Source organism: Ambystoma mexicanum, chromosome 10 (genome assembly GCF_040938575.1).
Source record: "Ambystoma mexicanum isolate Mex_15411 chromosome 10, UKY_AmexF1_1, whole genome shotgun sequence".
In the NCBI taxonomy this organism is placed as follows: Eukaryota; Metazoa; Chordata; class Amphibia; order Caudata; family Ambystomatidae; genus Ambystoma; species Ambystoma mexicanum.
The window spans coordinates 299,674,508-299,700,465 of record NC_090932.1 but is presented as its reverse complement, the minus strand read 5'-3'; the positions used below and the strand labels follow the sequence as shown (position 1 = coordinate 299,700,465).

General features: G+C 47.3%; 1 protein-coding gene across 2 annotated transcripts in view; it reads right to left on the bottom strand.

Moving 5' to 3' along the window:
• IWS1 (interacts with SUPT6H, CTD assembly factor 1) overlaps positions 1-25,041 on the bottom strand; it is a 522,634-nt gene extending 497,593 nt beyond the window's left edge. For both annotated transcript variants that reach the window (XM_069617877.1, XM_069617876.1), the window contains exon 1: positions 24,925-25,041. In XM_069617877.1, coding sequence (XP_069473978.1) covers positions 24,925-24,949 — 25 coding nt within the window. In that variant the 5' untranslated portion in view covers positions 24,950-25,041. The remainder of the gene's footprint in view (positions 1-24,924) is intronic.
• Positions 25,042-25,958: the final 917 nt, after the last annotated feature.

The window sequence follows — 25,958 nt, the reverse complement described above, 5'->3', positions numbered from 1 at the left end:
TGGCCTGGGACGTGCAGTGGAAGCACCCCTGACAGAGCTGGCTGCTGTGAGTGGCGTTCGCTGTGGTACGTGGCGGGGCTCGGAGGCGGTGCTGAGCTGGCTGGTCCGTGCGCCAGAGTGTAGCAGCTGAGAGGCCAAGTTTCAAGTAAGAGGACAGGGGAGGGAGACGCCACTGCGGGGTGCCGTAGCTGACCACGGTTCGCTGGCCCCCTACCTGCTCCTCCCCGGAGTGCGAGGCCTGCGGTGGGGCTCACCCTCACTTACCCGCTCCCCCGCTGCCAACGGGCAGTGACTACCGCTCCTCCCTTCCCATCTGGCCCAAGGGCCCAATTAAAGAACTGGCCCTGCCCGCAGGATGAGGCCGCTGCAAGGACCTGCCCCTCCGAGCTCCAGGTGCCTGCGCCTCGCTGGCTGGAGCCGGCCGCACAGGTGCCCGCCAGGATTAATAACGCTCCACCTGGGGCTGGCCGCGGTTCGCGCTGCCCGCGGCACTGTACTCCCTCCGTGCAGCCTGACGGTAAGCTGGGCTGCAAACCACCCTGCCCCTCCTTGAGCTGCAGCAACACCACGCATCCTGTGCCTACAACCCCACCTGGGCCCCATCCATACATCTATGCCCAGCTAGATACCTCCACAGTGGCCCTACTAGAATATCTGCTAAATTGCCAATTGAGTGGACACTGCCACTCGGCTGCTGGACTGGCCCCCCGCAGGTGCTGGTCGGATCTGGTGGTCCCTACCCGCCATCCTTCTCACGTGACAACGCTGCATGGGGGGCCCACGCACCAGCTCCACTGCGGCTCTGACAAAGAACATTGCCCTCACACACACCTGCTGCAGCGGCAAGCCTGAACATACCTGGTCCCCCTGGTCTCTCTGTAAGGGCTCAGCTGAGGAGACTGGGACGTCCCGATGCCTGGTGCAGGGTGGAGAGCGCACCGGACTTCCCTGACAGATTTGAGGCTGTACAACGTGCATCCACTGCTGAAGCTTATATCACATCACCTCCTCATCTGACTTCACACTGGGTGACCTGAAGTATTGAGCACCTTGTGGGTGTGCACGCTGCGCCTGACCACCCCAGGGGGCATACCGCCCGCTTCCACGATGTCCAGCAGATCACAGGGAGCAAACCAATCCAGAACTATGGACAAGTTTACTAAGGCGGTGCCCTGGCCGGAGCAGGGGGGCCCTCCACAGGCCAAGAAGATATGGATGCACCACCGGATCCCCCTCACCCCAACATGACAACAATGATGGAATCAATGGCGAAAAACTTTGCGTCATTCCATGAAAAATTGGATGATATAAACGCGAATGTGGCTCACTAAGAACCAAGCTCGACCAACACGGAGCCAGGATCACTGAAGCAGAAACCAGAATCGGTGCCAACGAGGATGGGATCCAGGCGCTGCAGAATACAGTCACAGAGCTCACACGAAATTTGTGCGACGACTTGGATTCCAGATTGCGCAGGAACAATATTCGCATCGTGGATGTTCCCGAATCTGCACTCAAGGGACGCATGGAGATTGCAACTGAAAAACTGCTTAGAGACCTGCTCAACAATCCATAGCTCTCCCCATTCTTTGCTGTGGAGCGTGCGCACTGTGTACTAGCTCCCTGTCCAAAACCGGGCGACTTCCCCAGGCCCATAATTGCAAATATCCTGAGCTACAGAAACAGGGATCATATCCTCTGATTGACACATGACAAAGGAGAGCTCAGGCTGGAATCACAGAACATCAGGATCTTCCCAGATTTCTCCACGGGGGTGCAAGCGGAGCGACGGCAATTCAACAGAGTGAAAAAGATGTTGAGAGACGAGAAGATCGAATATGCTATGCTCTTTCCCGCTCGCCTAAAATTCACCCATCGCAATAAACTCTACTTCCTCACAGTCCTGGAGGAAGCGGTGAAATACATAGAAGCGCACGTCCTGCTCAACGATCCAGTGGACGACCTGGTTGAAAATGACTGAGGCCCTCGCCAACTACCACCTGTGGCGGGTCCTCCCCAGGTGGAACTATAACCTTCTACCCACAGCTTACCCCCTCATTACACGGGCCAAATGTCTCCTGATACTAGAACCTCTGCTTCGCTCATACTCAGGTTGAATGTCACCTCGTACTCTGTCAAAAGTTGTTGCATCCACAGGGGTGGCACCATACCCTGACTAACACATGCAAGGACTTTGATGTTTAGGTCTTATGCAATATGGTCTACTCGTCATGCATACTGTAATTAATGCTGTAACTCTTGCCATTATTTGCCATTGAAAGATACGCTTGTTTTGCTTTCTACACCGAACCACAAGCAATGTTGGACACACGGCAGCGGCGACCCCCACTGCGGCTGCAATGTTTGCCTTGTTGAATCAGTTGAGAATGTGCCCCAGTTGGGCCTGCGGAACGGTAGCGCCAAGTTAGGGTTGGCACGCTCGAGCTAGCCTTACGGGAGGGGAACATTACACTGCGGGTTGGGTAGTGAAGGTGGGTGGGGAATGAGAAAACTGGCAGGAAAGCAGTGGTAGAGGGCGGGGCGTGCCATATGCGCGCCGCGGCTACGCACAAAGTGCTTAGTGGTGACAGATACTACTGCTGGGATGTTCCACGATTACACGCCGTGAACACTAAACTCATGTCGTGGAATGTTCGGGGACTAATCAACTTTACAAAGGCCCGTAGAATCACTGCATACACCCAGAGACACGGAATCAAAATACTCCTTCTCCAGGAGACACACGCCCTGGGGCGTCTTGCATCCTGTCTAGCGCCAACATGGGGCCCCAATAGGTTCTACGCAAAATACTCCACCCGGTCCAGGGGTGTGCTGACTCTTGTTCATAAATCAGTGGAATTCACACTGAAGACGATCCATATTGACCCGGAGGGCAGGTATGTTCTACTCCACTGTGTCTTAGCGAATGAGGAGTACTTGCTGGTAAACACATATGGCCCGAACGTGGATGCCCCCGAGTTCTACGACGAGGTAGCCACCCTACTCATGAGATACATTAGTGTCCATATTATCTGGGGCGAGGGGGGGGGGGGGGGGTCGGTGGTCCATGAACCTCATACTAGATGACGACCTTGATAGAACAAGGGTGACCTATAGTTACGTCCCGAACAGCCCGCCGATTGCACACACACATGAGATTGTTGTCCATACTCGATACCTGGAGGGCACTTCATCCACACGCAAAAGAGTACACGTACTACTCATCAGTACACACAGGTTGTCTAGGATAGATCTCTTCCTACTATCGAGCAGGATCATGGGCAGGGTCACAGACATCCAGATGCTGGTGTGAACACTCTCGGACCATTCCCCGGTGGTATTGCAAATGAGGCTAGGGATAGACACATCCACCCACACTGCCTGGCCCTTCAAATCAGAAGCACTGCGCGATATGCTATCTGACAAACACCTTCTTCGATTGCAACAAAAACGACACGACAGAGGGAACTCACTGGGATGCATTTAAGGTATTCATCAGAGGCATGTGTATCGCCAAAGAAGCCGGGATAATTAAGCTCATAAAACGTGACCTGAAGCACTCTGAAAATAGACTCAAGCAACTAGAGAGCGAATGCGCCACATCGTCTACCCCAGCAAAGCTGGCAATGATCAGAGCAGAGCTGGAAATCTTTGAATCTCATGCCATGAGGGAAATACAGTAATACACACTCCCGCTAGCGGCATGAAAGTACGGGGAGGGGGACAGACCAGGGAGAACACTGGCCAGACTGGTATGCGGTGAGGGGGGTAGGTCCCGCATAGATATCATTACAGATGCGAGAGGCACACAACACTGGTCAGACCAGCGAATCCTGGGAATTCTATGCCACCTTATACCCGCCCCAACTGTAACACGCCGCCCAGGACATCAATGATCTGCTGGACCGAATTCCCATGACTCAAATATCCCAAACCATCAGAGAACAGCTCGACACCCCTATCACCCTGGAGGAGATAGTCAAAGTCATCTCAGACCTCCTGAGGGGTAAAGCCCCGGGACCGGACAGGCTCACCCCAGAGTTTTATCAAGAACATGTGGCCATCCTAGCGCCAAAACTACTCGAAGTTTGGGTTGAATCACTCTCCCAATCCACCCGGCGCCAATCCCTGCGTGAGGCACTCATAACTGTTCTCCCCAAACCAGGCAAACCCCTCGATGAGTGTGGATCCTACAGGCCCTTGTCAATCAAACACAGACACAAAAATATTTGCTACGGTGTTAGCGAGCAGATTCCTCCCAAGCATGCCGTACCTCGTGCACGAAGACCAGAGCGGCTTTGTCCTGGCCGCTCAACTGCCCTTAACATCCGACAACTTTTCAATGTAATATCCAGGATTGATCCAAAAGCGGACGAATTCGCGGTTGCACTGGATGCCCAGAAGGCGTTCGACACAGTGTCCTGGAAGTACATGTGGGTGGTCCTCGAGAAAATGGGGGTGGGCCAGAGTATGTTGTCCTATATTAAACTATTATACACAGACCCTGGTGCTAGAGTCGTAGTCAACTCCCTGACATCCCCACCCTTCAGACTATACAGGGGTACCCGACAGGGCTGCCCCTTCTCCCCTATCCTATTCGCACTAGCCATCGAACCCATGGCCGACAGTGTTGGAGCTTGCCACACTCATAAGGGAATACGCCTGCACATTACGCCAGAAGTAATATCACTGTATGCGGATGATGTATTGCTGTACATTAGAGACCCGTCCACGCACCTGCACCCCATTATCCGTGACATCGCGAAAATAGGCACATTCTCGGGTTTCACTACTGACTACTCCAAATCAGAGATACTCCCACTCACTGCAGCTACCCAGCAGCCAGCAAGCAAATTCCCTCTCTGCTGGTCCCCAGGCGGTATCAAATATCTAGGGGTCCAGGTGTCTCTGCCTAGCTCCTCCCTTCTGGAAGACCATTATACTGCTACAGCTCAGCTCATAGAATCCAAAATGGCAAAACGGTGCAATCTCCCACTTTCCCTAGCGGGCAAACTCTCATTGATAAAAATGTTAGTGGTTCCTAAACTCTTTATATCTTTGTTAATGTCCCGATCTGGCCGGGGAAGCACTATTTTGAAAAGCTCCACTCCACATTTGCCCAATTTCTCTGGCACTCCGGCGCAGTCTGAAAGAAGTGGCAACACATGACCCTCCCCTACGAGAGAGGGGGCTTCACGGCCCCTGATCTCACACAACACTGGATTGCCCCACAAGCCCAGCACGCCAGACACTGGTACAGGTTTCCAACTGCGCCTCCCCATGTGAAACTTGAAAAACTAGTAGCTGAGGAAACTAAAGTCATGTCCCTTATACTCCACTGCACATACCGCGCGGATGCCCCAGCTGACCCTGTGGCCACTATAATTAGTGCATGGAAGCGATTATTGCGCTCCCAGCCTGAGCACCAGCCATATTACAAGTAGCTACCCATATGGCAATTCCCCGGTCTCGCCCCCACACATGACAAACTAGGTGCCCAACACTGGCAGGGCCTGGGATACCAAGCACTGACAGACCTATACCCCGAAGGCAAATTCATTACCCCTCAGACATGGTGCCCCGGCCACTCTGGATCCGCACTAGAGTTACTGCAATATTTCAGGGTAAGAACAGCGGTCCCCAACATGTGGCCCTCTTAGCCAGACGAGCCTCCAGACTCTCCCGAGATCCACTACATCGCTAACTCAGCAGATAGCAGGGGAATTATATCTTCACTATACAAAATACTACTGGAGAAATCTGAGACTGCACCCCCTGGCCCCCGTGCGGAGTATCTAGGCTTGTTGATTACAGGTGGTATGTGGAGGAAAATGTGCTCCCACACCCGCAAGGTCTCCCTCAACTTTAGATTCCGCTGCATACAATATAAACTCCTCAATCTTCTATACTACACACCACACAAGGTGGCAAAATTTGCACGCAATCAGACACACCGCTGCCCTAGATGCAGATCTGAAAATGCCGACCACATGCACATGTTCTGGTCCTGCAGTACGCTGGGCACATTGTGGAGGGCGGTCACGGAGGCCCTCTCGGAAATAGTTGACACCACAGTGGGTCTAGATCTGCTAGCTATTCTATTTGGGATGTGGGACGGAGACGATGTGAGAAAGAGGTCTATATTTTTTTATGCGAGTGCCATGGTGGGCAAAAAATGCATACTACAATGTTGGAAGCGTCGTTCCCCCTTCATGTTTGAAATGTGGTTGAGAACGCTTACATGGACACAAACATGCGAGGAGGAATATATCAACTCCCTTCCAGCGCACTCCCGCCCAGAAAATGTGTGGACACACTTATGCAGCTATCTTAACAACAAGGAGGATGCAGGGCCCGACTCTCCTCCTTCGCTGGGCATACAGGACTAGCAATGGTTCTGAACTCTGGGTATGAAACTGGGTGGATAGCTCAGCCCACTGCACATCTACTGAATGAACTATAAGAGCAAACAATGTGATTGTAACTGATTGTGTACTGTGTTGTGTACCTGCTACTTCCAAAAAAGAAAAAGGTTTAAAAACAAATTCAAAAAAGATTTTGAAAAAAGTGTGCATCTCATGTGGACGATTGTCAGTGAACTCGCTCCCGCTTCACCAGTGGTAGCTCCTGCTTACTAGGTGATGCAACCAAGAGCTGTTTCAGCTGTTTTGCTCCCTCTGCACTCAACCCCACTGTCCCATACCCTCCATGTGCCTCCTCTCGCATTCTGTCCCTATTCCACTGTATCCACTGCCAATAACAATCAAAGCCAGCCCAACTGTGGATCTCCTCAAAGCTAAAGATGAAGCTCTCGCTACAGTCTCCCCAATCCTCACTACCAGTCCCAAAAACTGGCTCCGGTATATGCAGCCTGGGCAGGAGGATTTTTAATAATAAAGTAACTTTGCTCTTTTAACCTGGACTCCGGAGACAAGTTTGTGTGGACTGGTTTTGCCAACTTGGAAGTGTGCTAAATCACCGGCTTTGGATGATATAATATATATATAACAAAACTTTAGTTAAGTTAAGTTGGTCATGGCTTCCAACATCTGCAAAATATGAAGGGCTTTGTTGCGTTAAGTCTGGTCAACTTAACTGCACTTTATTTTTTTCAGTGAATTTCAAGGGTTTTGTTACCCTATCGTTTTTTTACAGGCCTTGGTCTCCAGCTGTGTCCTGTGTATATGTTCCTTTTACACCCACTAGGTGGCCACGGCCAAATACATATCTTTTGGGCCCTCTAGCGAGGGCATTTGGCCGTGCCCACTGTATATTTTAAAACACTACCAGGCCACTAGCCATGGCCTTAGGACGTGTCCACTGTACATGTTCCTCCAATGTGTTACTTTTGGACCCCACTAAGTATACGGCAGTGGCCACTATACATGCCGTGGCCACTATACACTATTCTTAACTTCATTTTTTAACTTATTATTCCCAAACTTTCCAGTTTGGGGTGGGGGTCTTGACTATCCCTTAAATTAGAAAATGTCATGCAAATCCATCTAGTAAGTCAAAAGTTATTAGCACCTCTGCAGCAAAGCACCAATACCAAAAGGTTTTAAGGCTCAGGGGAGCACCCCCTTCCTTCCCTGCAGAAACCTTTTAAAATTACTGGATCGCTTTACCCCAAACCAGTCAAGGAAATCGGTTCAACACTGTGTCCAAATGGTTTCTTATATAACTTTCATTTTCCAACTAATCATTCCCAAAATGTGCAGTTTAGTTGGGCTCTTGATAAAACGGTTTGAACAATGTCATCTAAAGCCATACAGCAAGTAAAATGTTACAAGCCCCGCTCAGCCTATCTGCTGTAAAAAGCACCAACGCCCATATAAAGATTTTAAGGTGCAGGGGGGCACCCCCTTCACTGTCAAAATATTTTAAAATCTGCTGGATGGATTTACCCCAAACAGTCAAAAAATGTAAGCCAGTGCTTTGTGCCAAGTTTTTTCTCATTTGGTTCAAATCTGCCCAGCGGTTTTCACACTCTGGTTGTTCAAAAACTGCTCCTTTTCCCCCTAAGGGAAAATGAATGGGCTGAAAAGTGTGAAATTCTGGTGTTTTGTTATCTTAATACCTTTTTCATTTTATGCGTATTGTTCACAAAATAAGGTGGTGTGTGGGGAGCCTTGACAATCGTTCTGTTTAGAAAATTTCATCCAAATCCATCCTTCAAGTCAGAAGTTATTAGCAATAGAATTTTCGGAAAAAATGGCTGCTTTTTCTTTTCTAATAATCAAGTCAGCCTCTCTGTTGCAATGCACCAAGGGAGATATAGCTATAATTGTGGGAGAACGGGGCACTCCCTTTGCCTTCCAATATTTTAAAAACTACTGGGCGCAATAACCCCAGATCCCTACCGGAAATAGAGTCAACACTTCGTGCCAAAGTGGTTTTGTGCCTGGTCCAATTCCATCCGGTGGTTTTGGGTGTGCGCTTGAGCAAAAGTTGGATTTTTTCTCCATGGGAAAATTAATGGGGTAAAAGGCTGAAACAGTGTTGCTTTACATTCTTAATTTTTTCACAACTGATCTTTCCCAAGATGTCCTGTCTGGTGGAGGGCAAGCGTACAATTGTTTGCTAAATTTCAGCCAAATCCGTCATACGAGTCGAAGGTTGTTAGCAATTCATTTTTCAGTACGGAACTCGATACTGTAACTAAAGTGCGGCGATGTCCACACTATAATATATTTTCTGTTTATTTTGTCCCTGGTGCATTTCCCACTTTTTACCCCACCCCCCCGCCCCGCATAAGCACGCTCCCCACTTCATCTTTGTGATATCGGATAGGCACCCTTCGTGGGAATGCCTCCATCTGTAAGTGCATTATTGGATTGAAACAACCCTGTTCTTCAAATAAATACAAAATAGAAATACACCAAAGGGCTGACAATTTGTCCACTATGACCAATGTTTACCCACCATAGCTCCCGGTTCTTTAAAGTGAGAGTATGGAACGAGATGAAAGTTCAGTACCAAACCTTTTGTGTCATATAGCCATGCTATGTTATTCCATGCTATGTCATTTTAAGCTGCTAGTACATGTTTATTAATGTTGGTTGGTTAGAATTCCATGCGCGTTGTTCGCAAATGCATCTGTCAGAAATGTTTACACAAAGTTGTGCTTTTAAATGTACATCGTCCTTTTTAATTTTGTGGATGTTTTCAAACTGCTGCCCCTCGCCCACATCCATCCTGCACAGAACAGCACATGTGTAAAATAGACCCCGGTTTTCTGCCCTGCCTCGCAAGCGCATCCTGAAACATAACATACATGGATCCAAACAAATAATAGTGCTTCAGCATACTAAAAGGAGGTAAGGCAGCCCCTAAAATGGCTCAGCAGGTTAAAAGCTTGTTGCTCTGATCTGTGTATGACCTGCAGGTCGCAGATTCAAAACCTGGCAAAACCAGCTCAGACTTTAATCCTTCTTAAATTGAAAAATTGAGTAATGATAGTAATCTATATAAATATGAACTACATAAAGCACTTTAGATATGATATTTTATTTATAGCGCACCTATACACAAGTGTTTCAAGGCACGACAAGGGGGAGGGTAACAAAGGGGGACAAGACAGCAATCTTACTAGGCCCAGTGACATTTGAATCCTGCAAATGCAGGGGAGAGGAAAGGGGAAAGTGCAGGACATAAGATCTAAACATTGAAAAACAAGAAGTGCGCCTAGCAGGTGGCAGGGCATGGTTAAGTGCAGACAGAAAGTGATAGATATTGATGATAGGTGGACTGTAGGGTTGCAGATACAGCCCCAAGTACAGGGTTGGAGGGGGGCAATGCAGGTATGCAACTGGGAGGGCAGGGACTTCGGCCTGTGGTTAAGAGGGTAGTCAGGTAACATCAGACAGGAGATCAGCAGGGAAGAGAAGGCAGAAGCACAGAGGAAAGTCCTGAGCTGCTTCCGGAACCGGAGATAATTATGCTCAAGTTTCAGAGAGGCGCCAGCCGAAGCGGGAGATCTGCCCCCAGCTTGTTGCTTGGAAAAGCGAGACTGACCCTCAAAGAGTTGGAGGAGTGAAGAGCTAGAGTAGGAATATACTTCAGAAGAGAAAGCTGGAGATTTTGGTCCCGGGCCCTAGAAGGCCTTGTGGACAATGCAAAGGGTCTTAAACTTGATCCTTCCAGCCACTGGGAGCCAATGGAGAGATTTCCACGCTGGAAAGATACGATCTCTGGGCTTGAGGCCAAGGACAGGCTTTGCAGTCCTGTTCTGGATGATTTGCAGTGGACGGAGAGTAGAGGTGGGCAGATTTAAAAAGAGGCTGTTACAGTAGTCAAGCCTAGAGAGAACCAGAGCTCTAGAAATGGTGAGCTGAGGGAAGGCGAGGAAATGAAGCATACCTCTGAGGAGGTGCAGTTGGTGGTTTGTCTTCCTAGAGACGCAGATGTGAGGAGAGAAGGAGAGTGTGGAATCAAAGATAATCCAGAGGTTCTTAGCCTCACAGGTGGGAGCAGGAAGAGGGCCAAGGGAGGTAGGCTAGAGAGTGAAGGGAACGAGGGGTGCAGGTGTGCCGATGAGGAGGATCTCCGTCTTGCTGGCATTCAGGCAGAGATCATTGGCGGTGCACCACTCTTGGATTGCAGACAGACAATCCGGGATGAGAGAAGGAGAAGAAGCGGCAGAGGGGAGTCTGAAAGCGAGCTGGGTGTCATCCGTATAGCATTGGAAGTTGGAGCAGAAAGCAGCCATGCGGTGAGCGAGAGGTGCCAGGTATTTGTTGAACAACCAGGGAGAAAGGTTAGACCCCGGAGGAACACCACAGGTGGAGAGAGATAGAGGAAAGAAGTCAGCCAAGCCAGATTCTGATCAGTGATACCCAGGTTATCACAGAGCCAGTTGTGCAGGATGGCATGGTTGACGGTGTCAAAGGCGGAGGAGAGATCAAGTAGGTTGAGGACAGAGGGGAGATTAGAATCAAGGTTATAGAGCAGGTCATCATGGATGTTCACGTCTGGAGAGCAGTTTCTGTGCTTCTGGCTGCTCTGAAGCCAGACTGATGGTCATGGAGACAACCAACAGATTCAGTGTGAAGATTAAGCTGGGAGATGGCCTGCTTTTCCAGGGGTTTGCCCAGGAAGGGAGTGCTAGAGATCGGGCGATAATTAGCCGGTAGGGAGGGGTCGGCTGAGGGTTTCTTGAGAAGAGGGTGCGCACAAGAGTGCTTCAGGGAAGGGGAGGTTTCCAGAGGCGAAAGAGTGGTTGCAGAAGTCAGCCGAGGGAGTCACTGTGGTCCTTGATGGTTTCGGAAGAACCTGTTTTGAAGAGGTTTTCACCGGACTTGTCTAGAAACCTCATCAGGGGAGAAGAGAGGAAAGGAGGAGAAGAGAGGGGGCAGTGGCCGCAGAGGGCCAGAGGAAGAGGAGGGACTGGAGTTGAGAGGTCGAGAAGGTGGCAGGATGTCCTGGGTTTTAGAGATGAAGTGAGAAGCCAGGGCCATACAGAGGGCCTGGGAAGAACAGGACAGGAAGCGACTGCGGCAGGATTGGCCAGCTCCTTGCAGATTTTAAAGAGTTCGGCCGAGTTGTTAGATGCCGCAGAAACGAGGGCTTGTATGGGAGCTCTCTTCTTAGTGAGGACAGAGTCAGTATTGCCTTTGGAGCAGGCGACAGGCCTGTTTGTCAGAGAATGTACAAGATGCCAACCATTTCTTCTCAGCCACCCTACACTTGCGTTTAAGGGTGACGAGATCTGAATCGTACCAAGAGTTGAAAGCGCTATATAAAAAACTAATTATTATTATATGCACTCAAGCTAAATTAGCTCCCTTTGCATAGAGGCAAGCAACAGCATACTGAAAGTTAAGCGGCCACCACAAGGAAGCAAGAGAAGCACTGCAAGGGTCCAAACACATCATACTGAAAAATGATAATCGCTAGGGACACCATTCCCCATTGCATCCCTTCGACTGTACACCTATAGGGACGTGCTAATTACCGTTTCCTACTACCCTAGCCTCAGGAGCTTGTCTAGGTAACTTTCTCACCTGGGGAAACTTGCACAGCATGGTCCTAGGTAGATCAGGGGCTAGGCACCTAGAATCAAGATTCTCTCCAGCAAGCAGGGCAAAAACGGAGGTTCTCAGTGAGCCAACACAGAAGGCATCATGCCAAGCAAGAAAATGTACAGCCCATGTTCGAAACGAACGCCAGACAACTACATATACAATGTTGATAAGGGGTCAATCCATTAGTAGGACAGCGTTTTATATAACAAAAGAAATACAGACTCTATTGCAAGATGGCCTCTGTATGGAGAACCCCTGTGACCGATGCTCTCCTGAACCTCGGGGCCTCAACAGAACGTTTAGCGCTTCAGTGCCCTCCACAGGCAACGGATTAGAGACGTGGAGAAGCCCGGCCAGGCGGGGGGCCATCAATCCCACATCCCCGATGTAAAACGTGTGCTCCAGAACCGACAAATACTGGCGGATCCAATGGAGGCGGCCTCGTTGGCCTTGGAAGTGGAGGAGAGCGCTGAGCAGGGCGATGGTGATGGGAGCCACGCAGCAGAAAAGGAGGGAATGACATCAGCAGTAAGCTGCAAGCGAGCAGGCGAGTACCCCTGCGCTCAGTGGCTTTGCGAGATACGACAGGGAGACGACGCAGGACTCCCATGAAGTGGGCATAACGGCCCGGTATGGAGAATGCTCTGAGAGGATCCGGTTAGGAGGAAAAGTAATTATGGAAGGAACCACCCGGGACCTGCGTGCACCTTGACGGAACGCTTAAGCTTATAGCAGTAAGGAGCGCAGGGAGGAGGAGGAGCCGTCGCCCTTCGTGGGAGCGGCAGCGGGCCTCTAGACAAGGCAAACAAGGTGAGCGCCAGCGGGGAGACCCACCGACCAGACCTGGGGAGAGACTGGGGGAGATTTTAAGCAGAGGGCCCAAGCCAGGCCACGCTGGGCGTGGAGGGGGCCAGAGTCCACATTGGAGGAGGCAAGGAGACTGTACTAGGGTCCCAGAGGGCCTGCGGGGTGTATCCACGTTAAGAGAAAAGCAGTTATCAGGCTCCGACGGCAGACGGAGTTCGGAGTGGCATGTGGGGGAGTTGTATCCCTTGAAAGTGACTGGCAGAGAGGGAAAGGCCTAACCCAGCAGCCTGGGCCTGTGGGGGTGAGCCAGACAAGCTAGCGGCACATGCACCACCCGACAGAAGAGGCTGTGATCTCTCCTACTAATCGAGGTAGAGGAGAGTTCGGACATAACTAAAATCGGCAGGGGGTGACTCAGTGAAGGCCCCCAACAGGCAAATTGGCATAGAGTGGTGGAGCCCTCTTGATAGGCAGCCACTGCTCCGTACCATTACAGGCCCATGGAAGGAACAGCCGGAGACAAAAACATATCCCCCGAACAGTAAAATAGAGGTGGAGAGCGGAGCAGGGAGAATAGAGAGTGACCATCTCCCTGGGAAGATGTTGCCTAGTGACAATGTCCAAGACCAGAGGGAAAGAACAGCCCTTACCCCCGAAGGGCCCCAGAAAGCCTATGGAAAGCAACCTCCAGAAAATGTGGAGTAAAGAGGCGACCTCTCCCCTGGGAAACCTAACAGACCAGGAGCAAAGGGACCAGGGGGAACCCCAAGAGAAGGAAGGACTAGATCAACAAGTGACACACTCACTCCATAAGCAATATTTTACAGAGTTCGGAGAAGAAAACAAAAAGTCACAGAAACATTGCAAAAACAGATGAATAATGAGGGAAGACCTTGCCTCCACGCTCCAAGAAATAAAACAAGATGTGAATAAGATGGAGGAAAGGGTTGATATAAACTAGAGAGCCATACAAGAGCTGACGAAGACTCTAGGAAGATCGAAACCTGAGTAGAACAAACGGCAATAGCAACCCACAACCAAGAGCTGCAGACAGAAGATTTGGAGAATAGAGCCAGGAGATTGAATATCTGTATCAAAAACGTGCAGAAGAGGTGCCAGACAAAGACCTAGAGGCAGTGGTGAAGGGCATCTTTGAGGATCTACTAGACGCTGGAAGTGAGAATAGACAGGATTCACAGTGTCAGACCTTGCAGAACGGAACCAGGGATGCGCCCCACAGATGTCATGACTCCCCTTCAGGATTACAGAATCAAGGAACGGATCTTACAACAGTCAAGGAGAGCCAAACAAATATCCTACAATGGGTCGGATCTGTTACTCTTTCAGGACTTATCCCAGGCAACTTCCAAAAGGAGAAAGATTGCTCCAATCACCCAGGCACTTATAAAGAAGGATAAACGGTACAGATGGACATTTTCGTTTGGCATGGTGTTTGAATGGCAGGGCAGCCAACATCAGATCGCCACCATGGAGGAAGGAGCGAGGATTCTGGGGATAGAGGAGAAAGAACAGGAGGCAGGGGCTCCGAAAGCAAAGGACCAAGGGGGGGTGCAAAATTTGGGAATGGTCGATGGTGGCGAAACCAAAAAGAAACAAGAAGGCAGGATACCAACCCCAATTGAAAGGCCCTGCCATCGGGGGTAGCGGAGAAGCAGACATCTGCTAGGGAAAAATAGAGTTGCGAGAAAAGGTTGTAGTGGTACATGGCTAAACAAGTACTACGCCTGGGGAGGGCGATCAGTGAGAAAAAGGGGGGAGGTCCCTAAGGGAGGGGGTGGGAGGGTAGGAATCTAGAATGGGCTGGGGGGGGGCCCTGCTGGGGCGTCTAAGGGACGCAATTCCCGAGGGGGAAGATTGGGGCCTGGGGGGCTAGTCAGACCAAAGGGGGTGGAGGGAACACAAGAAAACGGGAATAACCAAGGGAGATGGGGAGCTTCAATAAGCTCGGCTTGATATCCCTGAATATAAAAGGCCTGAACTCCCCTGTGAAGAGGAATAACTGGAGGGGTATATGCGGAGGGAGGGGCCAGATATAATTACACTGCATGAAACATGTACGGACACAGGACAGGGACGGTCTGAGGGTGCAAGGATTCCCCAATATTTTTCAGTCTACAGATAAGAATAAGAGGGCGGGAGTGTTGATAGCTTTGAGACCCAACCTGGACCTGACAGTAAAGGACACGGACAGGGACGCTCCAGGGTGGTACATAGCCATATATCTGAAATGGAGGAGGAGGAGGAATTTACTCTGCTGCCCATTTATGCCCCAAATAAGGGTCCGGACACCTTTATTCAAAGTATTTTGGTTAGGCTGGAGAAATTCGCGAAAGGCCCCATAATACTAACAGGGGATTTCAACATGGCTTGGGACCCAGGAAAAGACAGATCGACAAAAACCAGAGGGACCCTGGGGAAACCCTCGAAGTAACTAGTAGAAGAAATTGGGAAATCAGCTATGGTGGACGCATGGAGGGAGAAAGAAGGGGACAAGGAGGGGGTTCACGTTCATCGCTCGTCTTCAAGAATAGACTATGTGTGGAACTCCTGTGTCACGTAAGGGCCATCAAGGCGGGGCAATCCTTTTATCCGATCACACTCGCATAAGGGTGCAAATAGCTAGAAGGCCAGGGCCCCCATGTCTCTGTAAATGGGAGGTGCCCGGGGCATCTGTTTAAAGATGACATTTTGAGGTGGGAATTGGAGGGGGAGATAAACTTCTTTGGAGACAACAGGGAGGCGGAGACTTTGGGACAAATGAGATGGGATGCCTTTAAGGCTACTATTAGGGGAAGAATCATGGCAATCAAGCCACGTAGGGACAGGGAATGAAAGACTAGTGGAAGGAAATCTAGAGGGGAATTTAAAGTACATAATGGCTAGGATGGGAGTAGGAGCCAGTGGGGCTACGAGAAAGGAATACAGAGTAGTAAAGGCCCAGCTGGAGATCATACATGCAAGGGCAGCGGAGAAGGCATTGGCGTTCTTAAAACTGAAATATTACATAAAGGTCACATGAAGTGGATAGACTGCTGGCTAGGATGCTAGATGGGAGGAGAAAGCTAAAACGATACTTTAAGAGTTGAAGGGTGTGGGAGGGGGGACTTGTACAGACACCAGGGACATCATTCGGGAGTTCTCGAGGTTCTACACGGATTTATACAGTTCGGCCAACCCTTTAGAACAGGGTCAAACCGATACTTGAAAGCAAGGAAGGTGGCCCAAATTAAGACTCAAGAAAAAGAAACACTTGAGCTAGATATTAAGTCGGAGGAAGTGCGGAGGGTCATTATGGTCCTTTCCATTAATAAATCCCTGGGACTGGGATGGTTTCAATATGGAATTTTCTAAAAATGTATACGGAAACTTTGATTCCGTACTTGGTGCCATTATTCAACGGCATGGGGTGGGAGGGAAGAATAAATCTACCATGGAGGAAGCGAAAGTGGTCCTTCTCCCTAAAGAAGGCAAAGACCCGACAGTATGCGGCTCATACAGGCCAATAGCCCTAATCAATACGCACGCGAAGATATACACAAAGGTCCTGAATAATCGCTTGAACAAATTACTTCCTAATATAAAATCGGCCCAGACCAGTTGAGGTTTATTAAGGTTAGACAGAGTAGTGACAACACCAGGAGAACAGCTCATCTTATAGAAAAGGTTAACAACAAAAAAAAGACCCAGTCGATCCTAGTAGCGCTGGACTCGGAGAAGGCCTTCGACAGGGTGGAGCAGCGGTTCCTGTTCATAAGAATGAAGCCAATGGGCTTTGGGGAGAAATGTCTTACTATGATTAAGGCCAACTACCCGAACCCATCGTTAAGATTATCTATAAACACCCAATTGTCAGAGCCCATAGAGGTTCTGAGGGGTACGAAACAGGGATACCCTCTATCCCCCTTGCTCTATGCCATTTATCTAGAGCCACTTTTGGCCGCAATACGAGCGAACAGGGAAATAGAGGGGATAACATTTGGGAGGAATGGTCCACAAGGTTTGAGGATTACATGCTTTTGTACGCTGGGGGACCCGCAGGGTTCCCTGAGAGCTATGCAAAGGGAGATTAAAATGCTTCGTGAGGGTAGCAGGGCTAAAAATCAACCCCCTGAAAACTGTAACATTCAATTTTACAACTCCAAGGGAGATCAAAGAGGGGCTTAAGAGCAGCCTTCCATACAAATAAGTCGAGAAATACTTAAACTTATTTGGGTATAAAAAATTGACCAAAACAAATCGGAACTATTTGCGGTTAAATACATGCCCCCTACTCGAAGCAAGTAAACTGGTGGACTGGGGCCCCCTATCAATAACTTGGATGAGTAGGATTAACGTGATGAAGATGGTGGCTCTCCCACAGTTATTGTATTATTTCATGACTCTCCCCATCCAAGTCCCAACCTACTTCTTCCGAGCAGTTCAAAAACATACAGGCAGATTTATTTGGAATAATAAAAAAACCAAGGATAGCTAGGAGGGTGATGATGCTAACGAGAAAGAGGGGAGTATGGGGGAACCGGATCTGACAGCTTACTTTGGGGCAGCTCAGATTAGGATACTGAGAGACTGGTTGAAAGATGATCAGGGGATGGGATAAGGCCTTGATGGGGGAAAACATTGAGGAGGTACTGTGAAAACTAAAAGGTAGACGGGCCCAAGAAAATGTATTACAGTGAAATACTGTCGGTGGGAGGTGACTCCTGGGATGAGGCGATAAAACGGGCCCAAATTACCACATTCGCATCACCATTTACCCCAATCGTTGACAATCCAGCGTTTACCCCAGAGGAAGGGGCTAGCATTGCCTTAAAGTGCGGGATATGTTCAGGGGAACAGAAATTAAAAAGATCACCCAGTGCAAGGAAGACTTTGGGCTGGAGGCGACAGAGAGGTTCCGATACTTTCAGATAAGACATCGGGTCACGCACCCATCAATCAATGAGGCATCTCTGCGAGATTTAACCCCCTTCAAGAAATACTTAACATCGGACTCAGGAGATAAACATAGTGGGAGCAATTTACGCTTTAATTAAACAGGGGGAGACGCCAGGGAAAAGGACATATATGACTCTTTTGGGGGGAGGGTAAAGGGTCAAGTCATAGAAACAGGGGACAACATACCAAAATTGACAAGATCCCTACAAATTCAATAAATATGGACAAAGTTAATGCATCTAACCCCGGAGAGACTACATACATTCTACCCCTTGCTGTCGAATCGCTGAGGAGACAATGCAGACAGGTGGGCACCTGGAACCATATCTGGTGGGAACGTCCTCACATCCAGGGATATTGGAGGTTAATAGGAGAGGCTCTGGCTGAGGCTTTGAAACTGAAGGTAGGTGGTAATAGGAGGCCTGTCTATTTTGGGGCTGTGGGGCCAACTGCAAGAGCTACCATCCAAAGCGGAGCAAAACATTTACATAATCATGATGGCGGGTGCATTGGGAGTAGCGCAAAAATGGAAGGCAAAGGACCCTCCAGCCGAAAGTGACTGCGTGGGAAAAGTGTGGAATTTTGCTCTAGTGGAATGGGCCACTTACTCTCTGCAAGGAGATCAACAGGGCTTTGAGGAAGACTGGTCACGGATCATTGGGTTCAAGGGGGAACTGGTGTCCAAGGAGAATGAGACTGTTAGGCCTGGTGGAGTGAATCAGGTGGTTTTCGTTCAAGAGGTTAAGACTCATTCGGCTTCAAGAAGAGCTTCCCCATCAGAGGTAGGACTACGGGGAGGGGGAGAGGGTTGGTTACAAAGGGGTGTAAAAGTTGTGAACGTGTTAATAAAAGGTTATATGGAGAATTTTTAAAAAATATACGTTTTTGAGATCCTGTCCGAGACACAGACCTCACAAAAAGTTAGCAGCATAACGAAAAAAGGGGTCCTGGGCATCAATACCTAAACAAAAGAGGATATCCTTTGTCTCATTAACAAAGCTAGAAACTCTAGTCCCGGGGCCCTCATGGGATGTCTAATGCTATGTTTACTAGGAATCCGGAGCATTGGGCCTCATTTCTGTGGGTCCTTTTCGACCAGATCAAAAAAGTTAAGAAAGTACCAACCTCATGGAAAACATCAATTACTGTCCCCATTTTAAAAAAAGGGAGATGGGACTATTCCCTCCAACTATAGGCTGATTGCCCTACTGGATGTGGCGGGTTAGATCTTTGCCTCTCTAATATTGCAATGTCTTACGAACTGGGGTATGCAGGTAGGAGAGCACGACATCAGACAATCTGGCTTTGTGAAAGGACTGACACGCCTCTTAATGTCTTTTTGTTAAATATACTAAAAAGCCGTACAAAAGAAAAGAAAGGCACTAAATTCTATCTAGCCTTCATAGACCTTGCCCAAGCCTCCGACAATTGATCGTAACAAATAATGGTCTAAACTGGAGAAATGGAACTGCCTGGAAGATCTGTTAGAAGCCATCAAAAATCCACTCCGAGACCTCGCTGTGAGTAAAACTGGATGGAAAAGGCTTGCTTTCTAATCCAATTCCAACTATGAAGGGACTCAAAAGCCCCTGCACTCTTCAATCTGTTTATTTCTAACATCAATAAGACCTTAAGAAGCTTTCCTCTAAAACTAGCGGGCTTCTCTTTGGAAAGGCTTCTTTATGCAGACGACCTGGTTCTTATCGACCAGACCCAGGTCGGTTTACAAAGACAACTGGATGCTCTGCAGGCCTATGTAATTGAAAACGGGTTGAAGATCAATACCAAAACATCCTGCATTCCGATTTTGGAATCAGGGGGGCTGAGAGGACAGAAGAAAGATTCCTGCTATAAACAGTGAAAAGCTTACTCGGGTGAGTTTGAAGACTGACTTGGGGATGTGGGTTAATAACAGCCTCGTGGATGCTCCTAGAAAGTCAATCTTAAGGAGTAAGATGAAGATGTTAGACTCCCAGGCCAGGATCATCAAGAATAAATACTGCAAATTCACCTTCAGCCCCCTAACAACATTTTAAAGAATGAAGGTGGTACTAATAATCACCTTTGGTGCTGAAGTTTTCTTTGTCCTCCCAGCAGCAACCTGGCTGTGTGTCTGGAGGGCTAATTTTGGAAAAGGGTTCTTAACCTGCCTCGGGGAATGCCCATCCAAGCAGTGAGAATGGAATTGAGACTAAATTCCCTCTACTCAATGGTGGTGTGGAAATCTCTGGCACTCTTTCAAAAGTGTAGAACACCCTCCCTGCTGAGAGGCTTTGAGGTACTGCAGAAGGCGATTACCAATGGAACTGAAGGTGTGCTACGAGAATGGGTGAACATCTGCATGGAAATTCTAAAGAGCCTCGAGGTTACTGAAGAATTGCTAATCACCAATCTGTGAAAAGTGAAATGGAAGCTGTGGGCTAAGGATTGGATCCAAACTCAATATGAAAGATCAGCATATAAGCACTATGGGAATCCTTTTGGAAGCACAAGCGCTCAAATCATTGCTTATAAACCTAGTCAAATTCCTGAGCTGTTATCGCACCCAGTCTATGCGGTTTCGTCTAAATGCTTATCCAACCAGAGAAGATTCTGAGCGCCTGGAGGGCTAGGGACGGAAGAGAGGCATTGTGCACCTCCAAATTATAAATTGAAACACTGCAACATTTGGTCCTCACTTGTCCTGCAGTAACAGAAATGAGAACGAAATGGCTGGCCCCTTTTATTCACGACCGTCCATCACTTTCAAAGGACCAATGGTGGGATTGCCTCATTGTGGGGAAAAGTTTGTCATTGACTATGGCATTACTAAATTACCTAAAAGAAGTTGTACTATTGGGATCAATGGAATCTCGTGGTCCTGTATAACGCCAGTCTATTATTTCTGATTATATAGCTGGGTGGAAACTGATGTTTCTTTGATACTGAACAGAGCATATCAGTATGGAACCTGTGATCGATTTTGTCTTTGTAAGGAACTTTGGATTTTGTAATTAATCGTATTCATTCTGTAATACTGAATTTGTATGACAATGTTTTATTGTTGACTTAAATGTACTTTGTAAAAGGTTATAGTCTAACCTAACACTAATAAAAAAAATACTCAATGCTAATAGATATCCAAGACAGTTGAAACTATACAAATCGAAAATGCTGCACTGCCCCCAAATACTAAGCAATTACAATTCTTATCCACAGACTACGATTTGGCTACACCTTGGCAGGATCACAATACCGCATTTCTTGGACAAGGTTGTATAAGACCACTAGGGTGGTGATGAGCACAGTAAACAGATAATATAAAATGGCAGAAGCAACTAGCATAAGAAGGAAATTCTGCAATGGCGGATTTTCCAACCTCAGAAGTTTCTTTATACCGTGATACATTTTAGAGTAATCATTCATTCAATCATTAACTTGAAGACGACAACAAGTCAAATGGAAAAATACCCTTAGCAAATTTGATGTGCAGCGTTTTCAATAACCAGTACAGGAGGAAAGAATCCTCACATATTAAAACTAAATCAGAGAAAAATGAATACCGGCTTCTGCACTGAGCAAATAAAGTGAAGGTGTCCCCAAGATGGGGACACTTCACCGTTTCTCTCATATTGAAATTAAACAGGCAAACTTAATGACATTGAATCTGCTGCAAAATCCCCCAAAAAAGAAACATTTACATACATTTTGTTTAATGCCTTTTCCAAAAGTGCCGAGTGTATTTGAATGTAGTTTCCGAAGAGCCTCCTTTTAGTTCTCATAACTCGTCTTGTAAATTATCTTCCTTCACTAAAATGCATCTGAAATCATCCTTAGCGTTCACTCCAATCTGTAGCCCACTGGAAAGTCTATTAAATCCATTGTTTGAAGTTATCTTTAGTGAAGCAAGATGACTTACAAGAGAGCTATGAAGACTTAACATGTCTTGATTAATAGTGCATAGCTCAAAACACGTGTTGGCATTCAAATAATGACAGTTCGTACTTTTGGAAACCAGCTTCTAAATAAAAGGTATCAAGAGGTTATTTTTTGCATATTTTTTAAAAGGTTGGCACAAATGCAATACCCAAGATGTTATTTTAAGTTTGCCCGTTTATTCATAGACATTACTTTATATCAGATTGTAGCAAATTATACAACGTGGATTGTGCAAACCAAAGTAAGCACCATTGTCAAGAGACAGACCCACCATGATCATGCACAAACGCAGTCAGGGAATGAAAGCATGGGCACACGGATTCAACAACAGGAAAGCGCATCTTCAGCTGACCAGGTCAAGATACCTACACCAAACACTGGGCCTCATTACAAGTTTGGCAGTGTGCAGGTAAGGCAGAGGAAACGCCTCCAGCACAATAATTCCTACGCTGTAACGCCCAAATCGGACTCGTAATGGGGACTAACACCCCTAGCACCACTTGTAATCCGGAATACCGCCAGACCAAGTGTGGTAACAGTAATACTGTGTGGTGGTATCTCTGTGGTATTACAGCCGAGATACCACCAAACTCATGATGAGACTGACTGAAGGAAAATGTCGCTTTTTGGCTAAATGGTGGGAACTTTCAGCAGATAAACAGAGACAAAAACCATAAACCAAGGAAGGACGAAGTTTAGTACAAAGAAATTCAAGCCCATTTGGCTTATTCAACGCCTCTTAACAATGACCCACTATAGGAAATGTAGCAGTGATATCCGTTTAACAGGGGGACACAGCTGTGCATGGTGCATTCCAGACGTCCTGCGACAAGTAATCTGATAGCACTTAAGAAGTCGCAGAGATATTGTATTGGCCGACAATACACATTTATTGTGGATACAGAAAGTATTTTTATAAAATAATATTTAAAAAATGAAGGTATTAAGTAAAAAAACGAAGACTGCACAACTGAAAGTGGTTACACGCATGGTGGATAGCATAGAGAGCCGTAAATGATTTGTGGATCACATCACGCATTCTGGTTAATTCAGAGGCCTTCGCAAAAACCATGGATTTCTCTCCACTTAACTCCTTTTTAGATAAGGTGTGAATAGGATGCAACATTTCATATGGTACAAAGTTTGCAGTCACAGAATACGATTTTTAAGTTCTGTTCCCACAAATTTTATTTTTGATCGAGGTGGAAGTCATTGTATTAATTGCTATACCTCGCATGCAGAACGTGCATCTCCAAAAATATCCATGCAAAAAGTGGTCGTACTAAGGCAGAGTTGTGTTCATTTCCAGCCCATAAAATATTGGAAGATTGCTAAAAAAAAGGATTAAAAGCCTTACAATATCAACGAGGAGTGCCACTGACGTTGGTAAAAGTAACATTTACAGTACCGTGAAGCCATAAAACTGCAGTAGCAAGTGGGACAGACACAAACATAATGAAGTGAAGCAGCGGTGGAAGTATAAATAAAAAAATAAAAAAAAAAAAAAAGGAAGAACTAGGGGTACTCTGGCTGCATCCCAAAACGGAGGGAGTGGAATGGCCAGACAAATGGCGTATTGACCAGGATCATAAACTTTGGCTCAAATTGTTGGATTTCAAGGTCTACAGTAATAAGGTCTTATAGAGTTTACCTAAAAAGAACACACATTGAATGAAGCCACGTGACAAAATGTAAATCCTTATAGCAACATGGTAGGCCAAAAGACTATCATTGTGGCTTTAATTTTCATATACTGTATGGTAAACTTTAAGTCCCAGAATGCAAGAAAATGCCATGCAACATTTGTTTAGTGACTCATTTTTTCATGTCAAGATAGTAGACATCATGGATATAAACAAATCTTTAAATTGGTGGTTTATATATCTCACTTTAATGATCACAGATTTGCAAAGCGCTATTCAAGCAGAGTTGCAAAATGTTCCATCATGCATATGAAAGGCTCTGCCATTGATAAAAGTAATGTTAGCAACACAACCTGAGCACCTTAACTACCTGCAGAGCCACGGACACTGTGTGTCTGCTAGCTGTGACTTGGAAAACTGGCAGTGCTTGAATGTCCGGCCACACTTGTAGGGTGGCCAGACGTCTGGGTTTTTGCTGCTCTGTCCCCCTTTCTCAAGATTATGCTCCCATTGGAAACTGCAGTGGTCCCAGTTTTTGGTAGTAGGTCTTCAAAGCTGGCAGGCACCACTCGCACAGAAGAAATGCTGCATTTTACAACTTAAGATAGGGTTAGTTTGTGATAAATTGATTGTAACATGTTTATTTCAACAGGAACATTTAAACCCCCTTCTCTTCCAAACGCTATAAGTGTAGTGTGTGACAGCCACTTTCAAGAGTTAGTCCTACTTTTATGTTAGTTGCCCTGTCCCGGTTTTTTTACTTTTTAAATCTGGTCACCCTCGGCCAGAGCCGAGTCTATATTTGGCTCAGGAGAAAGAAAGGCGTCAAGGGCGCGTTTCTTGAGCCTTTGAACTAAAGGTGCGCGCTGTAAAAAGCAAACGGTACGGCGTATCAATCATTTATATTACACTTCCAATGGAAATCATCAATCTCTGAATTGAAGGGAAGTGAGGAGGGACATTACGGTATTCCAGTAACACTGGCTGAGCTGGAAGCAAGGTGAAGACGTATCCGAGAGTTGATTGGCTAGGGCCTAATGGTGTTTAAAGGGCACTCTGCAGCAGCCTCGGAGTGAGAGCTTTAAACATAACAAAAACAACTCCATTAAAAGAAGCTGCCATCATGCCTTGGGTGTCAACTACGAACTAAAAGTAGGGCTGTGTGAATGGGTAAATAACATTGTTTTTTAATTGCGGGCCAGACTGTGGTTATGATAACCAGGACTTAACTACTGATACTTTGCTCCATGTGCCAGGAAACCTCTGTAACGGTGCCAGGGCATAAGAAAAGGTCTGCATAGGTTTATCTCCCTCCTTTCAAAACACGCATTGGAGAACCAGATCTTCACTCCCGAAAAAAAATGACGTTTCCATCCTTCGCCAGGGTGTGCAGGACACTTCAGTGTTTGACCAGGCACTTGCGAATCTCTAAGTTGCCAACCAGAATGTGATTCATATGACGCCCAGCTGTGCAAAGACCATTCACGCCGGCGTTTGCCGCCTAGCTCGTCCTCCTACTCAGCTATAATTCTTGTTTTTCCATTGCGGCTAAACAATTTGTACACTCGGCGTACCTCCACTGTCATACTCGCTCTCCATGCTCCTGGGGGCCTCTCTCCCCTTCCCTTCTCCCGCTTATCCTGAACCCAGTTTACTTGTGTGGTAGAAAGATACAGGTTCCCATTAGAGAAACGGACCTAGCAACGCATACTGAACACGTGACTTACACGTTGCGTTCCATGTGAAACGGATGTTCAGTGCTTCACGATCGAGTTACGTCACGTTCGATGCACACAGCAGCCCATGCCCACATTCTTTCGTAATAGGTGAGGCCTGCTTCTATGGGTGTTTCAGCAAGATGCAGAGGGGCGCAGTAGAGGGCCGCAGTCAGTCTCTTGTAAACTTCCCAGATTATTTTAATGTTAATGTTAAAGGTATTTATAATATAATGCACCATCACCAACGGAGTTGGTCTCCAGGCGCTCAGGCGGATCTGTAAACAAAAAGGTGGGGGTGAGGTAGTGGGCGAAGAGGTGGTAGAAAAGTGATTATATTTCGGATGTATGGTTCTGTCTGTGTGTGGTTGAGGCACAGGGTTTTCTGGGAACACTATGGAAACGGTGTGGGGGGGACTTTGAACACTGGACCTGTTATGTGGGATAATGTGAAGCTGTAGATAATTTCACTTTAACATGCAAACATTCTGAAGCACCTGGTAGGGAGATTTTCCCACGGAAACCGGGAGAAATTAATGCTCCTATAGGCTTGCATTGGGGTTACAATTGTAGGCAGGAGAAAGGGGAAAAATAGCAATATTCTTAATTGAAAAAGTGTGAGTCTCACGCCTATTGGAAGGGTTGGCTGGTATGTTTTTATTCAGTGTAAATCACCACTGCAGATGTTACCTCTTCAAGTATTGTGGGTAAGGAGGACAAAGGACATTTCACTTTGCATAACTTTAGTACTCTGACTTCCTCGTCCTCCACGTATGAAGACAGGGTTCCCCTCACAACACATAGCCCACACATATCTCCTTACGCCCATCTCACGTCTCTTCAATAAGTCTGCTGGGTCTCTTGATGATTCGTCTTTGCCTGGTTTTCTTCCC